At 35.3% G+C, this 10,636-nt stretch overlaps 1 protein-coding gene across 2 annotated transcripts; it reads left to right on the plus strand.

The window, feature by feature from the left end:
• The first annotated feature begins 3,578 nt into the window (after positions 1–3,578).
• On the plus strand, positions 3,579–5,895 carry LOC145133075 (uncharacterized). 2 transcript variants are annotated; one of them, XM_079068012.1, is made up of 2 exons: positions 3,579–4,075; positions 4,230–5,895. In XM_079068012.1, coding segments are annotated over exons 1-2 (1,401 nt in total). In that variant the 5' UTR covers positions 3,579–4,073; the 3' UTR covers positions 5,629–5,895. The 2 variants fall into 2 exon arrangements, with proteins under 2 accessions (XP_078924138.1, XP_078924139.1); XM_079068013.1 differs by having other exon boundaries at positions 3,579–3,954.
• The last annotated feature ends 4,741 nt before the right edge of the window (positions 5,896–10,636 follow it).

Genomic DNA, 10,636 nt, shown 5'->3' on the forward strand with positions numbered 1-10,636 from the left:
CATGGGTAGCATCCAAGATACCTCAAGTAACCTCAGCCAAAATGTACTCGCGGAAACGCTCATTAATCGGTTCTGTGCCGGAGCCAGAACTTGAACCAAAACTAGAGCCGAAACCTCTTCGAGTAATCATCACCATCCTCCAAACTGAAACACAACATATAAACAATCAACATAGGACTCGAGGGGATTCCTCTACATAGGTCTCCTTAGAGTTTCCAGGTCTGCTCTTGTCTCATGTACAGGTCCTGTGCTTCTAGTAGTACGGGCCCAATACTACCTTTCAAACCTACATGTACCTTCCTCAAGGTCATTCGTGCTTCCTCTAAGTCAACACACTAAAACCATATACCAATCCTATGATATACAACATACATATACTGGACTCTCGTAGGAAGTCTCAACTCTCACCACTCGCAATACCAAGAACCTCAATCAACACCGTTGGTTTCCTTATGCATGAAAGTTATACATAAAATAGGATCACATAGACTGTCAAATGATGATTCTACCCTAAGTCCACAACCAAACAAGGAACAGGAAATGAGGCCAAATTGATCATTCTAGGGCTATACAATCCTAATCGTATACAACTTTGAAAGCATACACTTAGCAATTAACTGAGTCGATATCAATTCCAAGTAATACATATCATCAAGTTCCACTAGGCTATAAGGCATCATGCAAATCAGGCAATTCTATAATATGATCCTTGAAGGTATCCTTAGCCCTAATCTAGCTTGCAATTCTCATATCAAGCATACTACTCATAGTACATAGGTATGGGTAATTTGGGAACCACTTACTTGAGCTCGGATGATTGCACACATCACACCCCTTATTCTTAATAAAAATCTTTTTAGAAGTGTAACTTCATTTTTCTTAAGAAAAATTATCATTTCCTCAGTTTGAGTTCTGAAACACCCGAAAGTGTGCCCGGATCCCTCAAACCAAGGCTCTGATACCAACTTGTAACATCCCGAAAACGGTAATAAAAATTTTCATTTAAAAGTCTATCAAATCATTCAATAATTGTTTGAAATCAACACCAAGTCATAATATTCAAAACATTAGAGTATAATTATTTCAAATGCGGAAATCATAAGGGGAGGATGGTGCCATCACGTTGGGCCCTTCCTTTTCGAACCGGAAGTACCTGAAACCATAAACATAATATGTAAACACAAAGCTTAGTGAGTTACCCAAAGTACCAAGCACCAATAATACAACTGGGCTTAACCCTAGGGTATAATCCAACCCAATATACATATATGGGCCCCGTCCTAGGGCCTCGTCCTGGGGTGTATTTCAACCCGATCAACACATATGGGCCCCACCCTGGGGTCTATTTCAACTCGAACATACTGTAGTGGGCCCTGCCCTGGGGTATATTTCAAACGAGCATACAATCACATATACACCACATAACAGCTATCATTCTAAGTAATACAATAATGGGTCGTCATTAGTGCCCTCGACCCATGGATACAGTGAGAAGACTCACCTCATAGACCGATGAGTAAACTGAATAGCACGTTGCTCCGAGATCAACTCTACCAGTCATCTTAATAAATTTAGTGGCACAAACTCAGCATACATATCAAAATACCTAAAATACCCCTAGGTCAAACCTTAGTAAAAAACCAGGTCAAAGTCAACTGAGTCAACCGATTTGACTCGGTGAGTATGCGGGACGTACTCCTTACGTACGCGGGGCGTACTACACGATTGACCAAAGTCGGTGAGCTGACCACGTACGCACAACGTACCCCTTGGTACGCCCAGCGTACGCGGATGCTCACCACTTTAACCATTAAGTGCTTAATCCTTAAGCACTTACGTCTAAAATCCAGATCTAGGCTCAAATAGATGTCCTTAACCATATAGTTTCCAACTTTATGGTTTAGCATGGCTATTAAGACTTTAGCTCTAAAACCCTAGCTTCTTTACCCATTAAGACAATTTAGCTCATGCATGGAAAGAAACTAATTACCAAGAACACATTTTTATGACTTAACACACCCTAAAACCTCTTAAAGGACAACTCAAACGTCTTGGAGTATCACCTACTCACAAAGATCAAGTTTGGGACAAAAAGGCGACAACTTTGAGCTAAACTAGATCCACAAGAAATATTCATCAAGGTTGAAGCTTTTTACCTCCAAAAGATGCACAATGAATAGAAAATGTTGGATCCAAAGTCTTGAGAGCAAAGCCACTTCCTTAATGCTCTTTCTTCACAACCAAGAAAACCCACTATTCACTCCAAAAGCTCAAAATGTTCAAAATAGATTAGGGTCTGCAAGGAGGGTCGGTTTTGGGATGGAGGCTGACAAGAGGAAGGGTTTTGGGACTATAATGGTGCTTTTATATATATATATATATATATATATATATATATATATATATATTACACAAACCCCTAATATTAGGGTTTGGTCCAAATTGCGTATGCCTTGCGTACCAGTGTATGCTCAGCGTACAAACACGGGGACATGTATGCCCAACGTACCAAGGTGTACGCCCAGTGTACCCATGTTGCACCATCTATTACAAAAATGGCATTGGGGACCAATCTTGCAAACAAATCTTAACTCAATGGTCAAAAGCGAATACCTGAAAAATTAGATGTTACAAATCTTTACCTGGTAGTAAGAATTGAAATTAAAGCGGGTTATTACCATTTAATCATGACTTCTCCATTATAAGATCCAAATCATTTACTAGGAAGCAACTAATGTAAAAAAAATCGATAAAATCAACAAATCTACATTTATGCATTATTTTTGGAGCTTTGGAGAAGCATCCTCAATAATACATATTGATTGTCAATAGGCTTGAATTACCTTTTGTATATCAGACAAACCGTACACTAAAATCAAAATCAAACAAAACGAAAAAATCATGAATATTACAACATAACAGACAAACATTATCATTCTCACATAATAATGTTTTGCATCACTACCAGGAGATCGAATGTCCCACATTGACAATAACTTTTGACAAAAATCACATCTTCTGAAGTTTAGAACAAGCTTATGATCACATATAATAATTGTGCATCTCAAGATTATCTTACTTTTTTCTTAACGAACATTTAGGATCAATGTTGAAACTCTTTATTTTAAGGGTAGTGGAGTGGTTGGCGGTAAAAATAAGAGTGTGTTGAAAATAGTAAAAGTTCCCTCATGTGCATGAGGGAGGTTAACAGGAAGGAGGCATTGTCAAGTGTTAGGGACCAACCATGATAGTTTAGTTTCAATTAGGGACTAAACTTGCAACATTTTGGATATTTCTACTAATGGTGATATAAAACAGATATATTAGGGACCAAACATGTAATTTACTCTTCTTTTTATTAAATTATAAGACCAATCAAATATTGTTATCATCATATAATATACGAAATAGTATGATGTGCCCATGCTAACACATATCGTAACCAGTGTGACAAGCTTTCCTCATCCCAAGCCCATGTCTTTTTATGCCCAATAAAGACGAACAAATTGTTCTTAACTTAACAAATCCTTTCTCTCTCTCTCTAATACATTCTGAAACGCTGGGATCCTCCAAATTCGATCCAACGACATGTTGACCGTCAGATCACATCAACGAACTTCTCTCTCTTTAGGACACGTGCCATCCCCTCTCCTCCGACTTATTAGTACTTTGCTTCCATGCATGAAATTCTCCTCGGACTACAACTCATATATAGAGAGAGAAACAAACAGATGAAACAGTCATGGAGTCTGTTTCCAATTCTCCATCTCTTGATTCGCTACTCCTCACCTCTCATTGATCTTAGCTTCAAAACTTATCGTTTTTTATTTTCTGGGTATTCATTAACTTTTACCAATTCTGAACATTGCAATAGCAGAGTGTTTTGTGTCTTGTGTATTTCCGTGTTTAGGTACCAGATTTGTTGAAGATATGCGATGCTTTCTTTCTTTTTAGGTTCGATCTTGAACTTACTATAAGCTGTTGAATCTTTCCCCAAACTGAAAAAAAAAGCCTTTGATCTAATTTCAACATGATCTGCTTTGAAAGCTTCAAAAATCCCTGAATTTGATGCGATGTATGTACTGCTTTTGATTCACTTTAATTTTTCGTGGGTCTGTGTTCTTGGGATTTGAGCCCTAAAGATTTCCTCATATAATCAGCAAATGTAGTAAGAAGCTTAAACTAATAATTTCTTTTCTGGATTCGTTTGTTTTTTTGGTTTCGATTAGGTATTTCCAAAATTTCGATCTCAAAATCAAGATGGATGATGATCATGATGAACTGAGATTTGTATGTAAGTTGTGCGATAAACGATACCCAAGTGGGAAATCATTAGGTGGGCATATGAGGTCTCATGTAATGGCTGCTGCTGCTGCTGCTGCTGTTGCTGCTAATTCAGCTGAATCCGACGACAAATTCGAGCCCATGAAAAAGCTTTCTACTTTGATCATCAATGGAAACGGAATCGGAATCGGAAACGGGAATGGGAATGGGAATGAAAATGGGAATTCTAGTATTTACGGGTTACGGGAGAACCCTAAAAAGAGTTGGAGAGCAGTCGGTTCTTCGTCGTCGACTTTACCTTTCCCAAATAAGAAAGTTTGCAAGCAATGTGGAAAAGGGTTCCCATCTTTAAAAGCTTTATGTGGTCATATGGCTTTCCATTCTGGTAAAGATAGGAATTCCAAGGATTACGATTATTCATGGACAAGTGAGAATCTCGATCATGATGATAAGTCCATCAGCGATAGTCATTCCGATACTGAAGAAAACGAACTTCAAGATCCGATTTGTGTTACAAGATCCAAATCAAAAAGGTACAAGAACATCGTAGTTAAACCATCTTCTTTTTTAACCAACAGTAATAATAGTAATTACAATTACGGATCTTCATCGGTTTCTGAGATTGATGAACTTGAACTAGAAGAAGTAGCAATTTGTTTAATGATGTTGTCTAAGGATTCCACCAACTGGGCCGGTGTTAATTCTGTCATGGAATCCTCGGATAACAATTCCGTAGTTTTAGAGACTAAGTGGAATTCCGAGAGTCGTTGGAATGGAATCAAGAAAGTGGAATCGGATATTACGGTTGAGGAACTTCTTAGGAATGGTGATCAACATACGAAGAGATGGAAAGGGGTGAATGGTTTCAACTACAGAGAATTGTCTTATGAAGAAAAACTCGAAATTAGAAGGAATTTGTTTAAAGAATTCGGGTATAATGATAACTTTAAGAAAAGAATCAAAGAGGATGATGATTCTTATACTCCAGAAGGGTCGTATAAGAAGAGAAGCAAGTATGAATGTATGAATTGCAACAAGATTTTCAGTTCTTTTCAAGGGCTTGGAGGACATAGACCTTGTCACAAAAAGAACAATTCAGAAAGCAAATTTCATAATCACAAGGCTAAGTTTGACAAGAAAATGAGGCCAAAAAAGAACAAAGGGCATGAATGTCCAATTTGTTTTAGGATGTTTAAATCAGGGCAAGCTTTAGGGGGTCACAAAAGGTCTCATTTCATTAATGGTTCTGTAGAAAGGTTTGATCATGTTGCAGTGATAGAGGATGAGGGTCCCACATATACTGATATGATTGATCTTAATCTCCCTGCTCCAGAAGAAGATTAGGGTTGGAAACTGCATGATTTGGTCTTCGTTTTTGGTTGTTTATCAGAGGACTTTAGAGAGGTGTGATTCTATCTTTGTTCTTAATGCTTAGAACTTTTGAATTCATTTCATCCAATTCTTGAATTTATGCTCAAATTTCAAGAACATTAAGTTAGATTCTCAGTTTTGTGATACTTCTTTACTTCAAATCTTGAATTGATACCTAGTTTTCAAGAAAAGTTAAAAGTTACAAGTTCCCATGTTTTAGTTGTATCAAGAATTTGTGATGCTTCTTTACTCCCATTCATCCGATTCTTGAATTTATGCCTTATTTTCAAGAAAGTTTTGAGTGTAGTTCCCAGTTCCGTTTTAGTTGTTTTTAGAACTTAATTCACTGTTGCTTTGGTTTACTTTGTCCACAACTCATCAAAATCTTGAATCTATGCGTTAATTTCAAGAAAATTGAGGTTGAAGTTAACTTGTTTTAAGAACTTGAGATGTATTGTTGTTTACTATTGCTATGCTTTACTTGTTCCTATAGGAATTTGGTGGATTCTGTTTTAGTGGAAGGTGCTATGAATAATGAGGATTTGCTTTTTGAAAATACACCATAATTTCATGTTTTAATGTACATTTGTGTGACTTTATATGGTGGTTTAGTGTGTGTGGGGTAGAAAGGCAAAAGGAAAGACATTTTACGAAGTTGTTTTGGGACATTACAACAAAATGGGCCTACAGAAATATTGCTTTTACTTCCAAAACTAGAAATGGTCGGTACTAATATAAATTCTTGTTCGGTTTCATTTGTTATAATCATAAATAAAATAAAAGATTCCCAAAAGATTTTGGCCAATGGATGTGTAATAAACGATAATTGATTACCAATTGAACTTTTTTGAATTGTAAGCATTTGTTTAAGAAATGTTACATGTTCTCGTATAAAAATATTATACTTGTCTAGTTTCCGATAAATTACTCACCCATAAAAGTTTATGGTCCCATTAAAATACAACTGGCTCTCTATACAATAAATTCGTAAGTTTTTTAGATGGAGAAATAAACCTTTTATTTCTTATTATTCTTGAGAAACTATTATTATACGCAAATGATTTTGAGGAGAGGGTGATGTTAAACTACCCTAATAAAAAGGTTTCTCTTTTCTAATAGTTTATTGGGACAATTACTAATGCTTAGCACGATGTACAAGTTGTGTTGCAAGAAGGGTCCCAAAGGGGGTTCTGGACCTTGACTTTTAAACCTGCGGCTTTTCTTGCATTGCAATAGAAGTTTGTGAGTGAGTGACGGACTAAGAAATCGAAATAGCATAAAATTTTACAAACAAAATGATTACTTTTAATGAACTTTTTACACAAAAACTTGAATGCACTTTTACATCCTTTCTACTCACCCACCATTTCCTTTGTATTGTGCCTTTTGTACTCCAACTTCTTGTTTGTTGACCTTTTTGCTAAATACACTTATTGAGCTTTAGTGAAAATATTTAAAATAATAAATAATAAAAGGTGTTTGTTTACCGTTTCGTAATAAAGCGATTTAACTAGAATAGACGATAATCTATAAATGAAGCTTTTGATTTAAGTTTGGGCGTCATTTAAAGCTATCTCTAACAAACATCAAACTATCATATTTGTCCAACTTAATTTCTAAATATCATAATATCATAAAATTCTAAACATCAAAATATTATATATATATATATATATATATATATATATATATATATATATATATGTCTTTCTTTAATATCAAAATATCATATATGACATTCTTAAATATCAAAATATAGTTAAATTTTTTAATTATTGTAATAATTCTAAGATATAAAAATGATTATAAAATATTAAAAACATTATAAAAAAAGATTTTGGCAAATATGATATTTTTGAAGGTTTATAAGAAGTAAATATGATATTAAGAAATTAAGTTGGACAAATATGATATTTTGATGTTTAAGAAGGATATATGTGAAATTCTTACTTTAATTGCTAATTAAATAAAATTTTCAATGGCTAATTTTTATTTTAATAATTTTTTTAATAAGATAGATATTTTTTAAATAATATTTTGTACGTATTTAAAATAAGTTAAATAGTAAAAAAGCAATATGATTATAGTGTACAATAAAATATTATCAAAGCAAAGTGTTTAAAAGTGTAAAGGGTTATTAACATAAAAACACATCAAAGTTTTGTGTTTGGTTTTAAATGACCATTTAACTTCTTTTGGACATATTAAACCATTAAAATCGAAATTTACCTTTATAGAATATCATTTTGCTAAAAAATCATCAGGTTTCCCGGTTACATTGACTTTTGATAGTCAAATGTTTGTTTAAAATACCTTTTTATTCGTGCATTGCATCTTGACTGCATTACTCATCACTTAAAAACACGCTCAACTCTCTCACGCTTCTTCCTCTCACAACATCGAATTAGGTTTTTATTATAAGAAAGAATATGTATCACACACTGTCGATTTTTAGATTCACGTACTCTACTCGCTGTCGTTCTCACAGGGATTGGAAATTTAGGGATTTGTTGTGTATGGAGGTTTGACTTGGCTCCACTTGATTTGGATGGCATTTCACGTTGCTCGAAAACTCCCGACTGCCTTTTTGGAAGCAATTGTTCTGCATCATTGTAGTCTTCAAACTGACCCACTAAACCTGGATTTGCTTCAAGTTTGTTAACATTCAAGAAAACCTCCCACTCATTGTAGTTATTTACCTCTGTCGTATTGGGATTTGCTTCAAGATTTTGAGAATTTAGGAATAATTCCCACTCGAGATCATCTATTGTGGTGTTATTGTCAGCATCTTCATCGAGAAACATGGTAAACACTTCTTTCATTGACTCCACCATCCACTTCCTTCCAATCGAAACGTTTATGTGCTGGTATCCTCCATCTTGAATGATCATCATCCTTATATCTTCTTCTGATTTATACTTCAACAACTCACCAAGAGTAAAATCTCCACCATTTGGCAATGACATGTTTGGCTCTCTGATCAGATTCACCTTATCGTAAATTAACTAACCAATAATGTAAACCAAATTATGCGCCTCCAATATAGCATGTCAAATATCCTCCCAACACCCTCTCTACTTAAAGAAATTACACTTTCCACCATCTTCTCCCCCGTCCAGATCAACTTCTAGTAATGTCCCTTCCATCGTGTGAACATCGTAATACAGAGTTATAATCCTATAGTCTCTCAATAGAAAATAACTATCTTCAAGCAAAATAACTCATCGTCGTCGGTTGATGTTTCATTCTTCTCTTCACAAGAGGTAAATTGGAGTTGTAATCGTGTCGCTCAATTAGGTTTTGGTTGTTTACCAGATGGACTAATAATTGGGAATAAATCTTCAATAAGTTCGCCAGATTGAATCCTTTCCGTAGAGATCATAACAACACCGATCAATTCAACAATTTGTGGTGGATCAAATTCCATTGGATTCATAAACGTTTGACTATTATAAGTCAATGTATAAATGAGCAACGTAATTGAGAAATCGGGTAATTTTTAGCAAAATGGTATTTTAGAGAGGTAAAACTCGAGTTTAATTGTATTATAGGTCCAAGAAAAAGTTAAATGGTCATTTAAAACCAAACATCAAACTTTGATGTGCTTTTATGTCAATAACCCAAGTGTATAATAAAAAATATTACAATAATCACTTAGTGACAATTTATTTTATTTACTTGTATTATGTATTTATTTTAGCATTTTTAGCCTTTTTTGTTGTTTTTATATTACATATTTTTTTTTTCTTTATCTTGGATCGTATCGGGTTCTTTCACTTTTGTAGGTTTTTTGAGTCTCGTTGTGGTTGTAGATTATCTTGTTGCTGAGTTGTTGTGCTTTTTGGACTTTTAAGAAGATAATGGGCTTTATTGGATCCATATTGGAAGTTTTAGGCTTGATGTGTTGAAGACTTGGATGGGTCATCGATACTTGCATATTGGTTTGGACTATCCATATTGATGCTAGAAGATGATTGGTCCATATTTGAATGATGTGAGGTGTGAAGGGGACCAAAGAAATTGATGGTAGTGGAGTGGAGTAGTAGAGGAATCAGTGAATGAGAATTCAACATCTTATACGTGGGTGAGGTCTCCACCCGCGTAACTCTGCACACCCACTCGCACAATTGCCTTCCCGGGGGCATTTTGGTTATTTGGCCTATCATTTACCTTAGGGGTAAGGTGTAACACCCGATTCAAAGTACTTTTCATTTTAGACCCTTTGGGGTGTTAATGTTTTGTAGAATTGGTCCCTAGAGGGCTGATTTGCTAACTTCAAAAAAGTTGGAGTACGTTGGGCGTACTAGCTCGTTTCTTGATAGCGGATCTTAACCACGTACGCGGGGCATACGTGGAGTATGCAAGTCGTACGTGAGGCTGAGGTAAACCCTAATTTTTAGGCTTTGTACCTTATTTAAACATCTTAAACTCATCTCTTGGCCATTTTAAACCAGCCTCCATATCTTCTAAACCCTAATTTCGCCCCTAGCCATTGTTTTGGTGCTTTTGAGCTCTTGTGAAGAATTTTGGTGTGTTCTTGTGCATTTTCAAGTGGTAGAAGAAAAATGAAGACTCATTCCTTGGAGTGGAGCTTAGAGATCCAGAATAACATCTTCATTTCGAGCCATTTGAGGTATAAAGTTCTTAGCTTGGCAACTCCTTGTGTAGATCTAGTTTAAGTTTGTTCATAGCTTATTTTGGTCCCTTTTGGTTGGTCCTTGTGAGTAAAGGTTGTTTCAGAAGCTTATCCCTTAGATCTGGACATTTTAAGGGTCCTTTATGCATAAAAATGCAAGCTTTATGGTTTATATTGACCCATTCATGTGTTAAGACCTTTGTTAAGCTCTTTTTGAGATCTTGAGCCCCATTAAGCCATGCATGCACGTAAAGCTGCCAACTTTACATGATAAGTCATCTTTAGGGACAAGATTTAAGAGTTTGGAAGAAGGACTTAGTGGGTTAAGTGCTTAATGGAGTGAAT

Source organism: Lactuca virosa, chromosome 8 (assembly GCF_052849685.1).
Source record: "Lactuca virosa cultivar CGN04683 chromosome 8, Lactuca_virosa_CGN04683_v6, whole genome shotgun sequence".
NCBI lineage: Eukaryota > Viridiplantae > Streptophyta > Magnoliopsida > Asterales > Asteraceae > Lactuca > Lactuca virosa.